Below are 21298 nucleotides of genomic sequence, written 5' to 3'. Positions count from 1 at the left end.
TTGCCTAAAATGATCGTTTGTTGGTTATAATAACGCTAATATAGTTATTCTTACGGTTATCTTTATAGGTATAATTATAGTTCATCTGTTACACCATCTGTTGATGTGGATGGTACTATAGTTACCATTATACCTATAATTACAGTTATTGTTTAAGTTATTGTTATAGTCATCGTTACAGTTATTGTTGGTGTGGACATTCATTTAGTCATCGTCATAGTTATTGCGCGCTATAGTTATTTTCATTACAAACAGAAGAGACATCCTAGAGAAAACAGTAATGTCATCCAGCCCCGTTCTTGGTGTGAACGGAGCTTTACTCCTAAAATGTACACAAAGAGCATGTAATGTACCAGTGATGTATATACACCCAGAACTGCACCTAGAGAGATGTTATCATCAGCACTGCTGACCACAGTGAACAAAACACACCGCAAATGTCCTGTTGTGTAGAAAACACACACACACACACACACACACACACACACACACACACACACACACACACACACACACACACACACACACACACACACACACACACACACACACACACACAAATACACACTCTCTCTCTCTCTCTCTCTCTCTCTCTCTCTCTCTCTCTCTCTCTCTCTCTCTCTCTCTCTCTGAGTAACACCACAGAAGCATTACAGAGTGAACTGCTCATAATAGCCCTTCCCAGAGGAGTGTGAGGCCACGACACACATAAACACAAACACACTTCTCTCTAACATGACGCTTACACAGAAGATACAGGAGGAATGAAGAGACAGAGACAAAGGGGAGGGACAGGAAAAAGCACGGATGAAAGGAAAAGATGCAAGCAGTATAATGTCTGTCTTTGGCTGTCCTCAGTTATTGCCCATTGTCTTTTCTTTCTCTCCAGAAATTAAACCAGTGTTTGTGCTTCAGTGATGCACAGAAAGTGCCATCTGTCACCCCAGCCACCAATACTACAAGGATAGCATATATTCCAATATACAATCTGATAAACCAATATCACATATATCTTTTAGTGTCATATATATTTCGATTTGGCGTACATAATAGGGCAAACATGAAAATTCAAAGGGAAAAGGACAAAAAAAGAATAGGGAGACAGAGTTCGAGAAAAATGAAGAGGACTAGAACGGTAACAACAGGGGAATAGATGAACTATCCACCCTAATACTGTCAGAGGGAAGTATTGACAGCAGAAGGAGGCAGAGAGAGAAGATTGTCGGAGTGATCTCAACGAAAGGTCAGCCTGGTGTCACGCTGGTAATAGGATTAATTACTGCATTTGCACCCCACCAACCCTCCACCCCATTGGGATCACTCTCCAATCCCGGTCTGTGACAAACAGCCACCCTCGGGCTCTGCTCTGCACCATGTTTACATTTTAATGCCGTATTTCTGAGAGTCTGCAGCTTGAAAAGGTGTGGGGAATAATCCAAATAATCTCCACAGCTACATACAGCTCGTCATAATCCAGATGGCACACACACACTCTCTGAGATGAGACGAGTCTTGCTGTGTGTACAGGACACACACACATACTCAGAGATGGCAGAACATGAAAGGGGATAAAACACTGTAAGACCCCTGTCATGCCCTCTACACACACACACACACACACACACACACACACACACACACACACACACACACACACACACACACACACACACACACACACACACACACACACACACACACACACACACACACACACACACACACACAGAAAAGACTTACCCCTGGCAGGGTTTTCTGTTCATGAAGAGCACTTTGCGCTTTAACGGCTGACTCCCGTGCACAATACGTCAGAAAGGCACATCCTGAAAGACCAGAAAGACAGACTGTTAATATTTGCAATGTTTTTTTCTTTTAATTAATATAAATAGACATCATTTTTTTATTCATGCAAAATTATTATTAGTATTGTTGTTGTTGTTATCAATCATAATATTATTAATTATATAAATGTATTATAAGAAATGGCCTACATTTTAAATTGCAATCCAGTTTTGACTTTTTTTATTTTATTCTGTACTTTTTATAGAGTCATGAATATTCAGCATCATTACACATGAGGAGTGACAGAAATGTAATTTCACACTCATTACATTTTCCCAGTGAGCCTTCTGGGATGGCTTACACTGAACTCATGCACACACAAACACACACACACACACACACACACACGCACGCACGCACGCACGCACGCACGCACGCACGCACGCACGCACGCACGCACGCACGCACGCACGCACGCACGCACGCACACACACACACACACACACACACACTACAAAGAAAGCATGCAGCAGAAGCTTATGCCTCCATTTCTCTGATTGAAAACTCAATGTGTAGAGTAGAGCAGTAGAGTACATAAGCACATGCAAACATGAGAAGCGCAACAAACACCTCTATAGAACGGTGTGTGTCAGTGTCCTGGTAAACCCTACATTATGAGGATAAAATGTCCTCCCAATATCCAAATCTTTATCTTTGTGGGGACATTTTTCGGTCCCCATATAAGGAAAACAGCTTATAAATTATAGTGATGATTTTTGAAAATGTAAAAATGCAAAAGAAATTGTGTGATGGGTAGGTTTAGGCATAGGGTTAGGGGATAGAATTTAAAAATCATTATGTCTATATGGAAAATCCCCATAAAACATGGAAACCCAACGTGTGTGTGTGTGCGTGTGCATGTGCGTGTGCCTGTTTATGTGGTTTATGAGGACACAAATTTGTATAACTACATGGGTATTACACTGGTATTACTCTATAAATGTGGATATCAAACATATCAAATGTCCTCATAATTCAAATGGCCTTAAAACATACTAAATTATGTTTTTTGTTTTTTGAGAAAGTAAAAATGCAGAATGTTTCCTGTGATGGGTAGGTTTAGGGGCAGGGGCAGTGTAAGGGGATAGAAAATACGGTTTGTACAGTATAAAACCCATTACGCCTATGGAGAGTCCCTGTAAACCACATAGACCAACACGTGTGTGTGTGTGTGTGTGTGTGTGTGTGTGTGTGTGTGTGTGTGTGTGTGTGTGTGTGTGTGTGTGTGTGTGTGTGTGTGTGTGTGTGTGTGTGTGTGTGTGTGTGTGTGTGTGTGTGTGTGTGTGTGTGACAAAATGTCCCCACAAAGATGGCAATATCCGAAATCCTTGTCCTTGTGGGGACATTTTTAGGTCCCCATGAGGAAAACATCTAATAAATCACACAGAAGGAGTTTTTTTGAGAAAGTAAAAATGCAGAATGTTTCCTGTGATGGGTAGGTTTAGGGGCAGGGGCAGTGTAGGGGGATAGGATGTACAGTTTGTCCAGTATGAAATCCATTACGCCTATGGAAAGTCCCCATAAAACATGGAAACACGACATGAGCGTGTGTGTGTGTGTGTTTGAGCCAGTGTTACTTTAGTATCATTGATATACTATGTTAATTTATATTCATTTTAATTTTAGATTCTTTTATTAAATAAGTGTATTTTATTAAGTTTTAGTTTTGTTATCTTAGCTCTTCATCTTAAACTACATGAAAATTAGAAATATTGATTTGCAACAAGCTGAAATAAAATACTGCAATTCTATCTTGGTTGTTGTAAAACACTGTATGTTAAAAATATTATGCTTTTTTAATTTTTAGTTTGAACATGAAAAGCTCTGCAAAGTCCCAAAGCACAAAGTCAAAGCAAAGGCCGTTCATCTCTATATCAGTGTCACTGTTTCTGAACTCCCTGAAATGCCTCTATTATTGTCTTGAGTTTTCTTCCAGGAACGAACACATTCACAATATTTCACCATTAAATAATTCCTCCCCAAGGTATACGTAATATAAAGGGGTGGGGGGTGTGAGGCCTGGTTGATTTAGATAGTAGTGTGTTGTCACCATGTCCAAGCAACCATGTTTTTTCATAGATGTCTGTTAAAAAACAGAAAAACAGATGTCTGTCTAGAAAAAAACCTTGGGAGAAGCCAGGCTCAGTCAGGGGTGGGGGTGGTTTGACTATCCTCTGACTAAGAACCTGCGAGATGTATGATATTCACGTAAGCAAAGTCAACAATGATTACAAGGTGTTTCATTTCTTTGACATGTCTATGTTCTAGATGACTAGTCTATCCTTGGGCTATTGTTAGACGTCTATTAAATTTTCACTGACAGCCCAAATTTAGCCTTGTTTTAGCCTAGACATCAGGGCTGTGTTTGGACGGTCTTTTAAATGCAAAATTGCTTGCTGGGCATTACCGGCTGTTTCTGTGGGCCGTTACACTAAAAGCTGTCTTTGACTTTGCATTTTCCATGGAACACAAAAGAATATATATATTTTTTAAATACCTCAGCTATTCCTTTCAATATAATGAAAGAGAATGGGGACTAAAATGCTCTTCTTATTTAGTATTTTTGTCTTGTTTCTAGTCCAAACATCTAAAAATTCTTAAAACAAGAGGTATTTACTAGACAAGCAAAAGTAATTGTCTTGTTTGGGGAAAAATAATTGAAGAGAATCTCATCAAAAAGAGAGTTTTTGCTTAAAATAAGCAAAATATTCTGCCAATGGGGTAAGAAAAAAAATCTTAATTTAAATAGAAAACGAGATTATTTTTCTTACCCCATTGGCAGATTATTTTGCTTATTTTAAGCAAAAACTCTCTTCGTTTGAGGAAATTTTTCTGTGAAATGTTCTTAATGTAAGAATGTTTAGATATTTTGACTAGAAACAACTTTTTTGCAGTGTGTTTAAGCTCCAAAATGACAGAACAAGAAACAGGGTCACCAAAACAGTAGTCCCTCAATGACAGCAACAAAATGTCGGCTCAGATAAGTGGATTCCATGTGTACCAGATGTGGGCCAGATGTGGGCCAGATGTGGGCCAGATCTGGGCCGACACTTTGCTGTCTGGGATATGACTTGTGCATTATATTTCATGTGAAGTCATATGATGTGTGATGAACAGAATTAAATCTGTGTGACATTTCTCTTCACTAGAGCACAATAGAAAATATTTCAATATTTCTTGGTCAATGGAAGTCAATGGCCACCAACATTCTTATTTCATCTCATTTGATGTTTCACAGACGAAAGAAAGTCATACAGAATGATGAAATGAGGATATCATTTAACTTTTTTTTTAACTACCCCTAAAAATCATTATTCAAAATGTACCAAAAGTCATATGAATACTATAGTTTTTTGTATCTGTTTTGCAACCAAATGTCACTGACATCAATCTTATTGCAACACATTAAATGCCACCACATGTGAGCACTAAAAATGGTGCTAAATAGCACTAAAAGTGGTTCATTGGCTTGTAATCACAGGGGAACCACTTTAAGTGCTGTATAGCACCTTTCGTTAAAGGTGCTATACAGCACCTGTGTCAAATGGTGCTGTGTAGAACCATAGAACCACCCCATTCTTCAAATTTGATGTTATATCTGTTATCCACACTCATTATGTTTGCTATGAATGAGGATTTACTACAATGGCAAAAGCTGTTTTGAATCACTTTTATGCTTTTCTAAGGTCTTGTCTGGGGGCACTGGAATATGTCCTTATCCCATATAGCCTTGGGAGCAAAATGTTAAGAACCACATTATCTTCAGGAAAACACTGTATTTTAATTTAGTTTTTTTATCCTTCCCCTAACTAAACTAAGAGTCTAAGTGAGAGTTAGATAACCTGTAAAGAACTCTACAGGAGCTTAACAGGTTCTGGTGCTAAATAGCACCGTAACTTAACCATGTCACGGTTCATGGATTCCCTGTCTCACTCTTGGGTGCGTGTTGAATGTAGGTGAGGGCGGAGCCTGGGATTGGCTCATCACGCACCTGTGGCTGATCACCTGCACCAGCTGCAACTCATCACCTTCACCCTATTTAGTCTCTCTGTTTCTCTCTTGTCTTTGTCAGAGCGTTGTTGGATGTTTCCCCTTGTGTCTCCGTGTTGGTTGTCGTTTCCCCCTTCCGTGAAACGCTGGATCCCTTCCCGGATTACCTGTACCGACCTCCCGAGTCACAGCTGCTCACAGCCTGCCCGTGTTGCCAACAGAGCCTCTCTCACTGCTCCGTCTTATCCGGACTTCTTCAGTGTTCTGAGTTTTGACTTCTGTGACACTTCTGTCAAAATAAACTGAGTTACTTGCAATTGAATCCTGCCTCTGTGAATCCGTTACAGAACGCTCTGACCAACCATGGATTCAGCGAGTATCAACGCCCTACTGACCAGCAGCAACGAGAGACTGGACCAGCAGGAGGCGAACTTAACTGCCACAGGACAGGCAGTACACACCTTGGTGGCACGGGTGGTCGAGCTGACCCAACAGATGCAACAACTCGTCGGTCCCACTGTGCCCGACCCACCGCCGATTCCCCACACACCATCTGCATCGCGGCAACCGGAACCACGTCTGCCTACCCCCGAGAGTTATGCCGGTGAGAGCAATTATTGCAGAGCCTTCCTTACCAAGTCTTCCTTGTTTTTCGCTCTTCAACCGCAGACTTTCAACACGGAAAGATCTAAGGTGGCATTCGTCCTCACCCTGCTCTCCGGACGAGCCGCACTTTGGGGAACGGCGGTGTGGGAGAACCAACATCCTTGCTGCTCCTCGTTCCAGACGCTGGCGGCAGAGATGAGAAGGGTGTTTGACCGAGCGGTGACCGGAAGAGAAGCGGCACGTCAACTCGCAGAGCTCCGCCAAGGTAACCGCTCGGTCTCGGATTATTCCATCGAGTTCCGCACCCTGGCCGCCGAGTGCAAGTGGAACGAGGAGGCACAGTGGGACATGTTCCTGCATGGGCTGGCTGACCGCATCCAGAAGGAGATATTCGCCATCGACCTTCCGGAGAAGATTGACGGTCTCATTGACCTTGCTTTGAGGGTGGACGCTCGTCTGAGTCGGCTGAGGTCCAGGATGGAGCCTCAGCATGGGAGTGTCGAATGCCCTCAGGCCAGCGCTACGGATGCGGTCAGCTACACCTTCGACCCGGAGCCCCTGCAGGTGGGTCGAGCTCGGCTCTCCCGGGAGGAGAAGGCGAGACGGAGATCCCGTGGTCTTTGCCTGTACTGCAGCGGGAACGGACACCTGCTAGACTCCTGCCCGGTAAAAGACCACGCCCGGCGGTAAAAGGAAGGCTACTGTCGGGCGGGATCTCCGTGGAAAAGACCTCATCCTCCACTCTCCTCCCGGTGAGATTGCTGTGGGCAGCTCAGGATTATTCCAGCCTCGCCCTCCTCGACTCGGGAGCGGAAGGTAACTTCATTGACTCTGCCCTTGCTCACAAACTTAACATACCCACCATTGCACTCAAGAACACCATTTCTGTCAACGCACTCAACGGACAAGTTCTCCCTGACATTTCATTCACCACTGAACCACTTACACTGATCACTTCCGGCAACCACACAGAACGCATTTCATTTTTCATCCTGGACTCCCCTTTGGCTCCCGTTGTCCTCGGTCACCCTTGGCTGGAGTTACACAATCCAAGGGTTGACTGGGGACAAAACTCTGTGTCTGCGTGGAGTGATAGATGTTATGAGTCTTGTTTGGTGTCTGCTTGTTCGTCTGTTTCTCGTTCTGTTTTTCAGAGTGAGACGGTGAATCTGTCTAACGTGCCTCCGGAGTACCTCGACCTGAAGGAAGTGTTCAGTAAGTCCCGAGCTGCTTCTCTCCCTCCGCATCGTCCCTATGACTGTGCTATAGATTTACTCCCAGGTAAGTCTCCGCCTAAGGGCAAACTATACTCTCTTTCTATTCCAGAGAGGGAGGCCATGGAGAAATATATTTCTGATTCTCTAGCCTCCAAATTCATCCGCCCTTCCTCTTCTCCAGCGGGGGCGGGGTTCTTCTTCGTGGGGAAGAAGGATGGTTCTCTGCGACCTTGCATTGATTACCGAGGGCTGAATAACATCACGGTAAAGAATACCTATCCTTTGCCGTTGATGTCTTCAGCTTTCGAGAGGTTACAGGGAGCATCCGTCTTCACGAAGTTGGACTTACGTAACGCTTATCATTTGGTTCGCATCAGGGAGGGGGATGAATGGAAAACCGCATTTAACACCCCCAGGGGGCATTTTGAATACTTGGTCATGCCTTTCGGCCTTTCCAACTCCCCAGCGGTTTTCCAGGCACTCGTCAATGATGTGTTGAGAGACATGGTCGACCAATTCATATATGTCTACCTGGATGACATTTTGATTTTTTCTTCGTCTCTCCAGGAACATGTTCGACACGTCAGACGAGTGCTTCAGAGGTTGCTAGAGAATGGGCTTTTTGTCAAGGCGGAGAAATGCGCTTTTCATGCACAGTCTGTTCCTTTTTTAGGGTACATCGTGTCATCGGAGGGAATGCGCATGGATCCCGACAAGGTTAAGGCTGTGATGGATTGGCCAAGTCCAGATTCCCGTAAGGCCCTACAGAGGTTTCTGGGGTTTGCCAATTTCTATCGGCGTTTTATTCGCAATTTCAGCCAACTAGCCGCACCTCTGACTGCCTTGACCTCTCCCCGAATGACGTTCAGGTGGTCCGATACAGCCGAGGCTGTATTCGCCAAACTGAAAAGCCGCTTTGTTTCGGCTCCCATCTTAGTCGCCCCTGATCCCACACGTCAGTTCGTGGTAGAGGTCGACGCGTCAGAGGTGGGGGTAGGAGCGGTTCTTTCACAGCGCTCTCCCTCAGATGACAAGATGCACCCGTGCGCGTTTTTCTCCCATCGTCTTTCTCCTGCCGAACGCAATTATGACATTGGTAACAGAGAGTTGTTGGCCGTCAAGTTAGCGTTGGAGGAGTGGCGTCATTGGCTTGAAGGGTCGGGGGTACCTTTTATTGTATGGACGGATCATAAGAACCTTGAATATATTAGATCTGCTAAAAGACTCAACTCCAGGCAGGCTCGGTGGGCACTTTTTTTTCGGACGTTTTGACTTTGTTCTCTCGTACCGCCCCGGGTCTAAAAACATCAAACCCGACTCTTTATCTCGTATTTTTGATGCTTCCGAACGCCCGGTTACTCCCGAGTGTATTTTGCCAGAGAAGATAGTTATCTCTACACTCACATGGGAGATCGAATCGAAGGTCAAAGTGGCCTTAGAAGGGGTAACGCCCCCGCCCGGCGGCCCACCGAGTTGTTTGTTCGTTCCGGAGGGGTTAAGATCCGAGGTCCTCAAATGGGGTCACTGCTCCAACATTGCCTGTCATCCAGGGGTAAACCGCACTTGCAGTTTAATAAAGCAACGATTTTGGTGGCCACTTATGGCTCGCGATGTTCGCAGTTTTGTTTTGGCTTGCTCGGTCTGTGCGGTTGGTAAGACATCTAACCAACCTCCCCAGGGGTTACTTCAGCCGCTGTCTGTTCCTTCGAGACCCTGGTCCCACATCGCTCTAGATTTTGTTACCGCCCTCCCGCCCTCCCAGGGCAAGACGGTCGTTTTGACCGTCGTGGACCGATTCTCGAAGGCAGCACATTTCATTCCCTTGCCCAAATTACCCTCAGCCAAGGAGACAGCGGTATCTGTAGTAGATCACGTCTTTCGGTTACATGGCCTCCCGATGGACGTGGTCTCCGACAGAGGTTCCCAATTTGTGTCCAAATTTTGGCAGGAGTTTTGTAAATTACTAGGAGCCACGGTTAGTCTGTCTTCGGGTTATCACCCCCAAAGCAACGGTCAGACCGAGAGAGCCAATCAGGATCTGGAGAGAGTGTTGCGATGTTTGGTATCCAAGAATCCTTCATCCTGGAGCCAGCAACTCTCTATGGTTGAGTACGCTCATAACTCGTTACCAGGGTCATCTACGGGCCTTTCGCCATTTGAGTGTAGTGTAGGTTACCAGCCACCTATTTTTCCTAGTCTGGATTCCGAGGTCGCGGTCCCCTCTGTTCACGCCTTTATCCAGAGGTGTCATCGCACATGGACCAGAGCCCGTGAGACTCTGCTCCAGGTGGGAGCGCGCACCAAGGCTAAAGCCGATCGCCACCGGTCTAAGCCTCCCGTTTACGTCGTCGGTCAAAAAGTGTGGCTTTCTACCAAGAACATTCCTCTCCGCTCCGTATCTAATAAACTTGCTCCCAAATTTATCGGCCCGTTCACTGTCACCAAGATCATTAGTCCAGTGACAGTCCGCCTCAAACTCCCTCCGGCGTACAGGAGGATTCATCCCGCCTTCCATGTATCCAAAATCAAACCTGTTTTTCACTCCCACCTTAATCCGCCAGTCCCGGTTCCCCCACCGCCGCGACTCGTAGATGGGGAACCAACTTATTCGGTTAATCGCATTCTGGATTCTAGACGGAGGGGACGCGGTTTCCAGTACTTGGTGGACTGGGAAGGTTACGGTCCGGAGGAGAGAAGTTGGGTTCCTGCTAGGGACATTCTGGATCACTCCCTTATTGATGATTACAATCAACAGGTAAGGTCGGCTGGGAGCGTCAGGGGACGCTCCTAGGGGGAGGGGTACTGTCACGGTTCATGGATTCCCTGTCTCACTCTTGGGTGCGTGTTGAATGTAGGTGAGGGCGGAGCCTGGGATTGGCTCATCACGCACCTGTGGCTGATCACCTGCACCAGCTGCAACTCATCACCTTCACCCTATTTAGTCTCTCTGTTTCTCTCTTGTCTTTGTCAGAGCGTTGTTGGATGTTTCCCCTTGTGTCTCCGTGTTGGTTGTCGTTTCCCCCTTCCGTGAAACGCTGGATCCCTTCCCGGATTACCTGTACCGACCTCCCGAGTCACAGCTGCTCACAGCCTGCCCGTGTTGCCAACAGAGCCTCTCTCACTGCTCCGTCTTATCCGGACTTCTTCAGTGTTCTGAGTTTTGACTTCTGTGACACTTCTGTCAAAATAAACTGAGTTACTTGCAATTGAATCCTGCCTCTGTGAATCCGTTACAAACCACCCCAAAGAACGGCCGAAGAACCTCTGAAGAACCAAACTGGGCTTAACAGGTTCTCTATATAGCACCTCAACCACGTGTGTGTATAGCAGAAGAAATCAATTTGGTGACACTTTAGTATGGGGAACACATATGCACTATTAACTATGAATTGCCTCAAAGGTGCCCTAGAATGAAAAATTTAATGAACCTTGCCGTGGTGAAATAATAAGAGTTCAGTAAATGGACATCACATACTGTGAGTTTCAAACATCATTGCCTCCTACTTCTTATGTAAATCTCGTTAATCAAAAACTCCACGGAAAAAAAGTGCTTCTTAACATAAACCCAACCGTGACGCAAGCATTGGGGATCATTTATATTCACGCCCCCAACATTTGCATCTGTCCAAACGTTCATTATCAGACGGAACTGACGGAGCGAATCATCGGGACTGCAGGTAAACAAACGACACTTGAGGATAGCAAAAACGGCAGCTCGGACACACATTATGATCCAGGCTGTGCAGGAGACGTGAGGACTTTTCATAGTCATGGTTGAGGTTTATTATAATCGGACAGGGGCGTAGCACCAAATTTTGGGCCCTGGGTACAAACCATCTTGCTGGGCCCCCGTACCATGTATGTGTATGTATAGAAAACGGACTTCCCTGCCTTGGGCCCTGGTTACTCAGTACCCTTTATCCCCCCAGTCCCACGCCCCTGTAATCGGATACCACAATAATTTATTTCAAAATCGTTCGTTTGTTCGGCCCATTTCAAGCAAGCTTCGCTCAGTGTCTTAAACTGAAGAAAAGGGCAACTGTATTCCTGCAAGCAGTAAGTAATTTATCCACTTATTGACTGTTTAAACAATTTCTGATTAAATTGAAAGTTTCTTAGAGAGACTGCATTGTCTAGATGACACAAGATAGTAACAATAGGAAACACCAAGTACCATACAAAACTAAATAGTGTGTCTAATGACAAAGAGTAATATTATTTTCTATTACAAAATACAACCGTAGGTACTTTGCTTAGATCGTTCACTCGATCATTCTAGCAAACGTCACCTTTTCCACCATAAGTTAAAACGACTGTCATTTGACATGGCTATTCATTTTGTAAAAATATAAGTTATATATTTATTTTTGATAGATAATAAATATTTTGGTGTTTCCTATGATGTTTTTGCCTATTTGTATTTCAGATTAGGCTACATCACAGTCACTGCGTAGCCTACATTGTGTCTAATGGTATATAAACATGCAATATATTTATATATATATATATAAATATATATTTTATATATGTTTTATTTATTTATTGTTGTTGATTGGTTTTTTTTAAAAATTCTGTAGCACTTTGAGATTTTGTTTAATATAAAGTGCATTATAAATAAAATTTATTATTATTTATTTGTTATTAATATTGTTGACGAAAAAAGACAAGACTAAAATGTAGACTGAATGACACTTTAAGCAGAACATCTCAAATGGAGATTGCTGAAATGCAGCTTACTTGTTTATTGGTGTTTTCAGATTGCGTGCATGTGGTTGCCAGATTGGACATGTTTAGGTAAAAACCGGAGTGTATACGGGTTTCTTTTCACAGAAAAGCTCTGTTTAGGGAATTTAATTACTGAAATCTGGCAACCGCAGTGCGGATGATCTGAAAACACCAAATAAACAAGTAAGCTGCGTTTTATCAATCTCCATTTGAGATGTTCTGCTTAAAGTGTCATTCAGTCGGTCTGTTCTGTCAGGACGGTCAGGACTTACGAGCCGCTTCGCTGAACTGCTTGTGAGCTGTGAACTGCTGAAATAAGCCAATCAGAGCAGAGCTCAACATTAATATTCATGACTCTTCCACATAAGGCAAAAACAGAGCATTACATCCTAGGGACAATTTATAGGGTTGTAAATGGACCTGTAAAACTGTATCTGGACATTTTTTCCCTTAATAAGCCCCATACCCTCTATGTAGATATCAGAGAACAATGTAGCATATTGTTTCAAATCATTCTAGGGCACCTTCAATAAACTCCTAATTTACTTAGTTAGTAAGGTATGGCATTTAAGTTTATGTAGGCTATTGGCTAGGAATAAGGGATGTAGAATATGGTCATGCAGAATAAGGCATTAATGTGTGCTTTTTAAGTACTAATAAACAGCCAATATCCTAGTGATATGCAATGCTAATAAGCAACTATAGTTAATATTAAAAAGTATAAAAAAGAATGTAATTGAGTAACTACTTAAATCATTATATTACTCCAGGACTTGTAACTATAGTGCATGAATGATGACTACTTGTTGTCATGCTGCAGCTTTACTGGCCCTAATTAGAAAATGAGTGAGAGAAAAAAAATCACCTATTGTGTTCCAAGGAGAAAACAAATGCAGGTTTCAGGGTGGGTAAATTATGGCATATTGGGTGACCTATTCCTTTAAGGTCTTTGTTCGTTTATCACCTCAGTGAGTTAAACCGCTGAGAAATCCACATGATTAAATCCCGGTCAAGACCCCAAACAGGGTTCATTCATCCCTGGAAGACACGAGTGTAAGCAAACACCCAGAACACTTACACAGCAGAGTGGAAACCTAATATCCAACCGCAAGGCACAGAAAGCAAAGAAAGAAGATTATAAAGATGACAACAGAGAGCTTTCCTGGTATATAAAATATCCCTTTTTAGAGTAATTTAGAACTCATGCTGTCACGTTTGAAGCTCCTGCAGGCGCGTGCCACCACACTGGCCCATGACATAAACAGAAACATCACTGATAAACAGGCAAGAAAATGCCCTCTCATGCCCCCTTGTTTGCAGGTGATATTTCCTGACAAACACTTCAGAAGCTCGAATAATTCAAACGAGCATGCACATGAACACTACTGTAAAGAGAGGGTTAAATAACACTGTTTAAATAAATATACAGTACACGTGTGAGTCGTGACTGGGAGACGCTCAGCTCCCATCCCCTCCACACACAGTGCTGAAGCGTGAAACTCGTCACCGTCTCCTTACCTTTGTGCATGCCCGTGTACTTGTCCTTGATCACAGTCAGCTCGTAGATCTTGCCGAACTGCTCAAAAATGGGCTTCAGGTCCTTCTCCTCCAGATTACGTGGGATCTGCCCGATGAAGAGTTTGATGGCGTCGGACTCCTTCATTGGGTCGATGGTGTGGAGAAAGTCAGAGGCACTGCCTGGGTCAGGACGCGAGATGAACGTGCACAGAGAGAGAGAGAGAGAGAGAGAGAGAGAGAGAGAGAGAGAGAGAGAGAGAGAGAGAGAGAGAGAGAGAGAGAGAGAGAGAGAGAGAGAGAGAGAGAGAGAAGGATGGAGGTGTGGATGGTGCCTGTGGAGGCGGGGTGTGATCAAAACACAATGAATGGATGAATGGATCCTTACTTTAAGCATCACTTTAGCTTCATTGTAGGGTAATACTTTAGAATAAGGTGTCATTCAGTATCACGAGCTTACAAAAACAAGACTTTTCATCATGCATTAATGCTCTGTTTTCAATGTTAAAATGTTTATGCAAATTAACCATAAACAATAAATGCTGTTTATTGTTTGTTAATGTTTATTATTGTAAATAATTCTTAACATATAAGCCTAGAGTTACAAGAGTAACTGATTGTAAAAAATAAATGAAAAATATTATTTTTACCCCACAAATCTGACATTTAAATGACCAAAGCGTTGTGAGTTAATGTAACGTTATGTTGATTCAGTCATTTTAACTGATATATTTGATTAAATAAAGCCAATTGTAGGTTACCAGGCAGCGCATTTTAATCCATATAGTTGTTGTTTATTGGCCTACATGCGTTATCTAGGCTATAGCTAAAATAGAAGCATTTCAATTAAAATTAATAAGTAGGCTATCTCATAAATAAATGAGCAAAAACGCTCAAATTATGCGTTCGAATATTCTAAATGCTCAACAATCTTAGTGCAGTAATTATACAGCCACTAAAACAATTATGGAATCTTAACGTATACAATAAATCATCCCCAGAATGTTAATAGCCACAGACAGACGACAACAGCACTGAACAGATATAGTGCACGAGCGCATCCTTTGTTTAGGCAGCGGAGGCTCTGAAGCTCTTTGTCCGTCACCGTTAACCGGTAACGGTCCTTATTTACACAAGAGGAAAACACACACACTGATAAACACTGAAAACAGCTCACCTAGACGAATAGTTTTATGACCAAAACCTCTGTAAATCCCCGCGCGTGTGTCGTTCTGCGTCTTCAGAGGTCCGCGCGTGACTGTTGCTCACGCTCGCTGTCACTCACTCACACACTATTTCATTCAATCTTATAAAATCACAGTTTCGGTCAGTATCGCTAATATATGTTGTGTTGCAGGCCTAAGCTATAAAATAATCCTCTTGAAAGCGTCTTCGAAAACACATATCATTCCTTGTATCTCACCAGCGCGGGTTACTATGTGTTTGTTCTCTAATTAAGATGTGACGTCATGCCGGTGTCTCCCTCGCACGAGCTGTTGACAGGCTCGTGAGGCAGCAGTCAGGGATCGTCTGCAACTTACACTTCTGTTAAGAAAAATAAAAAAACCAGAGTCGCACATTTCAGTCGGTATAATTTGAAAAGATATTGTTTAATTAAAGGGTAGACTACACAACACACACAGTTTATGCCAATCTCATGGTAATATTGAGTGCCTAATGCCTAGTAGTACGGCATCCTTCATATCTCCACGTTTATGGTGTAATACCAGTGTAATACCCATGCAGTTATACAAATTTGTGTCCTCATAAACCACATAAACAGGCACACACACACACTCATGCATGCACGCACGCACGCACGCACGCACGCACGCACGCACGCGCACGTTTGTTTTTGTGACATATGGGGACATTCCATAAGCGTAATGTTTTTTATATACAAACCGTATTTTCTATCCCCTTACACTGCCCCTACCCCTAAACACAAGCACAGGAAACATTCTGCATTTTTACTTTCTAAAAAAAAAAAACTCATCCTGTATGATTTATAAGCATTTTGAAAAGTGGGGACATAGCCAATGTCCTCATTACACCCTCTCCTTGTAATACCTATGTCATACCCATGCCATTATACACATTTGTGTCCTCATATGTCACAAAAACATGCCTACACACACACGCACGCACGCACACACACACACACACACACACACACACACACAATATAGATATCATAGCATTATCCCTGGATAACTTTTGATTCGCTATACGTTCATGTTGTTGACATTATATGTCAGTATGCGCTGATTGCCAACAAAACACTTGTTGCAGTTTCACTCGCCACCTGCGGTTTCGACTCATGACCAAACAGAAATACTGCTCCGGAAAAAGAAACTGCATCCACTGTCTCCTTAACCCTGGGTTATTTGGGAAGCTAAACACGGATTTTCTCTCACAATCAAAAACACACTTCTTTAGTGATATTGTTGATTTTGTGGTCTAAATGACAGCACTGCCGACGGCTCCGGTAACCCTAATGAAGCTCATTGATGGGTGTGTGTGTGTGTGGGCTCATCCCGGAGAAGTGCCCATACATGGAATTCCGCCCTTTATGATGTCATTCAGGGCCATACTCTGAAAAACTTTCCAAAACATATTCGAATCCTGAAGGAGTGTTTTTGGCACAGAAATACATAAGTCAGAATGCATGAAATAGCATTAGTCACCCCCCTTAAGATAAAAACACACATAAACAGCCTTTCTTTCACAATTAAATAGCAATTTTAGTGCGGCTTGAAAACCTGCAGTGCTGGTGGTGCAGGGATGACGTATTTTTATAGGATATGTGCATAGCCAAAACCTGGAAACTCATTCATTAGCCTACGTGAATGACTTGTCGTTTTACTGAAGCATTGACGTCGTACTGAAACATTTTGTGAAAAGTAGTAACATATATCTATACTAAGTTAAACATTAAAAGAATGCATACTTTACAGACCCCCAAGTCAGCATGAAACCTACGTTACATCCCTATTGTGACGTATATCCAAGTGAAACGGCTTCTTGAACAAGAAAAAAATGTAGGATTTTGTCCGTATGGAATTGATTGGATGGTTGTGGTTTGCTACTGGTGATGGGTAAGGGAAAACTGAAGCCCAAAACATCTTGCCCTCTGGTTTTGGTGTAAACACTATCTTCTGTTTTCGATGAGATCCTGCTGTTGGTTGACAGTCCCTGAGCCTCCTATTGTTCGAGCCTTGAGCTCTGACCGTGGTGCTGAAGGCTTCACATGCGCGCGCTTTACAACTGCTGTCATTTCCAGAACATCACGCACCATTAGCAACGAGATACATATATTATATTGACATTTACTGCTAGATGAGGATTTATAAATTGATTAGCCGTGTTGTTAAACAAATAAAATAAAAACATGTTTATACTTTTATTTTGACGTGACGGTCAGGTCGTTTTTGTTAAATCAGTTTTTTTCAGCACTCCCAGCTGAGCAATAGAGTGCTAAAAAATATGAAGAAAATAAATGTAAAAACAGCAAATAAATATCTCGAGACAGATATATGAAAAATATTATAGTATTTACTATAGTATACTGTTGTATACTGTATATATTATAGTATGTACAACACTTGTAAGTGAATACTACAGCATACTACAGCATGTAATGATAACTGTAGTGAACTGATCAAATGTAATAAAAACTGGAGTTTACTTTAGTTTTTACTACAGTAAACATTGTAGTATAATAAACCCTAGTTATAGTGAAGAATTGGTAATTAGTTTATATTACACACACACACACACACACACACACACACACACACACACACACACACACACACACACACACACACACACACACACACACACACACACACACACACACACACACACACACACACACACACACAGTTGGTCTATGTGGTTTACAGGGACTCTCCATAGGCGTAATGGTTTTTAAACCGTACAAACCGTATTTTCTATCCCCTTACACTGCCCCTGCCCCTAAACCTACCCATCACAGGAAACATTCTGCATTTTTACTTTCTCAAAAAAACATAATTTAGTATGTTTTTAAGGCCATTTGAATTATGAGGACATTTGATAGGTCCTCATAAACCACATTTATAGTGTAATACCAGTGTAATACCCATGTAGTTATACAAATTTGTGTCCTCATAAACCACATAAACAGGCTCACACACACACACACACACGCACACGCACACGCATGCACGCACAGGGTCAACTATTTATTATATTACCACAACTACAGTAGTTTTTTTTCATGTGGGAAGAAGTTAACTTATTTTTTAATAATAACTTATTTTGGTCAGTGGTAATAATAAGATCATTATTTACTGCATTGCAAATGACAATGAAATTAGCAAAATGTCTTCAGCAAGAATGTTTAAAAATTTATATTTTGATGGCCACTTTTGTTAATCAAATATTATAAATCCCCAAACAATTGCTGTTTAAATGAAGATTACAAAATGTTCAAATTATTGTAAATGTAAATTGATGTTCTTACCATGGAGTGGATGTATTGTAATCATATTCAAGTAGGCCTTTATAAATATTATATTGAATGCGGCCTGTCGATCCGATAATATTTAATACAACAAATTATATGATATGCTGAATAATGTAATTCATTTCATATAAATATTTTTAGACAAAAAAAAAAAAAAAACACAAAATGCTATAAAAACAATTTATTATTGCTACTCAAGTATATTTTTTGCTATACTTGGACTCTGAGCCCTGTGACCTAAATGTGCCCGGTGGGATGAGATAGGTTTCAGAGTGATTTACTGTGAAAAGGTCACCATCTGCCTCTAGTGCCCCGAGATCCAGAGCCAGATCCCAACCCCTCCTCTTCCCTTCTGAGGTCACACATGCCGTGTGGGCATAAAGCCTACATTATCCCAGACAAGACTGTGATTTAGATGGTCTTGAGAAAGATCTACCTTGATAATACTTGATAATTACTACTGAGTTGTTGTTGCTAACACGTATGAGAAGAGAGTGGTATCACGACACTGCACCCTGCTGGTAAGATTGAATCATTGCTGTTGAGTATAAAGGCTCTTTATTGGCATCTACACCTATCAGGCATAACACTATGACCGTGAAAGTGAAGTGAATCTGGAGCTCTTGTGGGGTGTTCCCGGTCTGCAGTGGTCAGTGTCTATCAAAAGTGGTCCAAGGAAAGAACAGTGACAGGGTCATGGGTGGCCAAGGCTCATTGATGCACGTGGGGAGCGAAGGCTGGCCCGTATGGTCCAATCAAACAGAAGAGCTACTGGAGCTCAAATTGCTCAAGAAGTTCATGCTGGTTCTGATAGAAAGGTGTCAGAATACACATTTGTTGCGTATGGGGCTGCATAGTCGTGGACAAGTCAGAGTGCCCGTGCTGACCCCTGTCCACCGCCGAAAGAGCCAACAGTGGCACGTGAGCATCAGAACTGGACCACTGAGGAATGGAAGAAGGTGACCTGGTCTGAAGAATCAAGTTTTCTCTTACATTACATGGATGGCCGGGTGCGTGTGTGTCGCTTACCTGGGGAACACATGGCACCAGGATGCACTATGGGAAGAAGGCAAGCCGGCGGAGGCAGTGTGATGCTTTGGGCAATGTTCTGCTGGGAAACCTTGGGTCCTGCCATCCATGTGGATGTTACTTTGACACGTACTGCCTGCCTAAGCATTGTTGCAGACCATGTACACTCTTTCATGGAAATGGTATTTCCTGGCGGCTGTGTCCTCTTTCAGCAGGATAATGCTCCTGCCACAAAGCACAAATGGTTCAGGAATGGTTTGAGGAGCACAGCAGTGAGTTTGAGGTCTTGACTTGGCCTTCAAATTCTCCAGATCTCAATCCAATCGAGCATCTGTGGGATGTGCTGATCTATGGAGACCCAACCTCACAACTTACAGGACTTAAAGGATCTGCTGCTAACATATTGGTGCCAGATCCCACAGCACACCTTCAGGGGTCTAGAGGAGTCCATGCCTGTCATTGACACAAAATATAAAACCACGTCATCTGCAAAGAAATACCATACTTTTCCCTCAGGAGTAACATCACTTTTTGTGCAACCTTTATGTAATTCAAATACTTATATTAAAATAATTTTATGAGAGCAGTAATACAGTAGCATGGTTTTAGGTTTGTTTATTATGAATAATAATTGTGGTAAAATCTGCACACACTGTTTGTTCCATATCAAAGCAACATATATGAATAACAATGACAAGTTGATCTTGAATTTCCAAAGACAGTAAGTGATCCATTTAAGAAAAAAATTAAAATAAATTATATGTATTTTATAGATAAATAGCTATGTGTCCTGTTTCATATATAAAAGCTTCTTCTTATTCATCTAAAGTCTCTGCTACCAGTCTAAATGTATGTGATAATATACATACAAAATATGTACATAAACGCTCAGAAAGACATATATACACACACACACACACACACACACGCACGCACGCACACACACACACGTTTGTTTTTGTGGCATATGGGGACATTCCATAGGCGTAATGGTTTTTATGTACAAACCGTATTTTCTATCCCATTACACTGCCCCTACCCCTAAACCTTCCCATCACAGGAAACATTCTGCATTTTTACTTTCTAAAAAAACTCCTCCTGTATGATTTATAAGCCTTTTGAAAAGTGGGGACATGGGTAATGTCCTTATATTACACCCTCTCCTTGTAATGCCTGTGTCATACCTATGTCATTATACACATTTGTGTCCTCATATGTCACAAAAACATACCTCCACACGCACGGATGCACGCACACACGCACACACACACACACATACACACACACACACACACACACACACACACACACAGAGAACTGAGTCAAGAGGTTATGGTAGACTAGTTATAGCTCTGGGCTGGTAACAGAAAGTTCACGTTTGCTCTCTGACAATGGAGAAACCCTGGAGTATTTTAACCGCAGGGCAATGGTCTTGCATTGAAAATCGCTTCGCCTAAATGACTATACTATTTGCATATTTAATACTAATGCATCATGAATAAACCGCACAAACATGCTGCCCTAAATGCATTCCGCCTGTGCACATATCCTCAGCAATCAGAGGCCTGCAAAATTAAATGCACAACAAAAATACTTTGTGCTTTATGATAATGATATTAAAACTGGCAGCGCTTCTAAAACGTTGATTCTGTGATGTCCATATTTTAATTTATACTGTGGGCAACCAATAAAAACAGCCAGACATAAACACACAAACAAAAACATGTCACAAAAAAATCACTAAAACATGGAACTGATAATACATTCAGACAAAACCGACCTAAAGAAAGAAGATTAAATCAAATACTGCTCATCTTCTATTTATATCTCAGAAATGATGTATGTGGACTAGATTTATAGA

General features: G+C 42.3%; 1 protein-coding gene across 1 annotated transcript in view; it reads right to left on the bottom strand.

Moving 5' to 3' along the window:
• The window catches only part of celf3b (cugbp, Elav-like family member 3b), a 251135-nt gene extending 235728 nt beyond the window's left edge, over window positions 1-15407 (bottom strand). The window contains exons 1-3 of the mRNA XM_067449878.1: window positions 15073-15407; window positions 13899-14230; window positions 1741-1823 (exon numbers count right to left, since the gene is read on the bottom strand). Coding sequence (XP_067305979.1) covers window positions 1741-1823; window positions 13899-14043 — 228 coding nt within the window. The 5' untranslated portion in view covers window positions 14044-14230; window positions 15073-15407. The remainder of the gene's footprint in view (window positions 1-1740; window positions 1824-13898; window positions 14231-15072) is intronic.
• Window positions 15408-21298: the final 5891 nt, after the last annotated feature.

This window comes from Pseudorasbora parva, chromosome 7 (genome assembly GCF_024679245.1).
Source record: "Pseudorasbora parva isolate DD20220531a chromosome 7, ASM2467924v1, whole genome shotgun sequence".
NCBI classification, from domain to species: domain Eukaryota; kingdom Metazoa; phylum Chordata; class Actinopteri; order Cypriniformes; family Gobionidae; genus Pseudorasbora; species Pseudorasbora parva.
The sequence above is the reverse complement of the archived record's forward strand: the minus strand, read 5'-3'. Positions and strand labels throughout refer to the sequence as shown.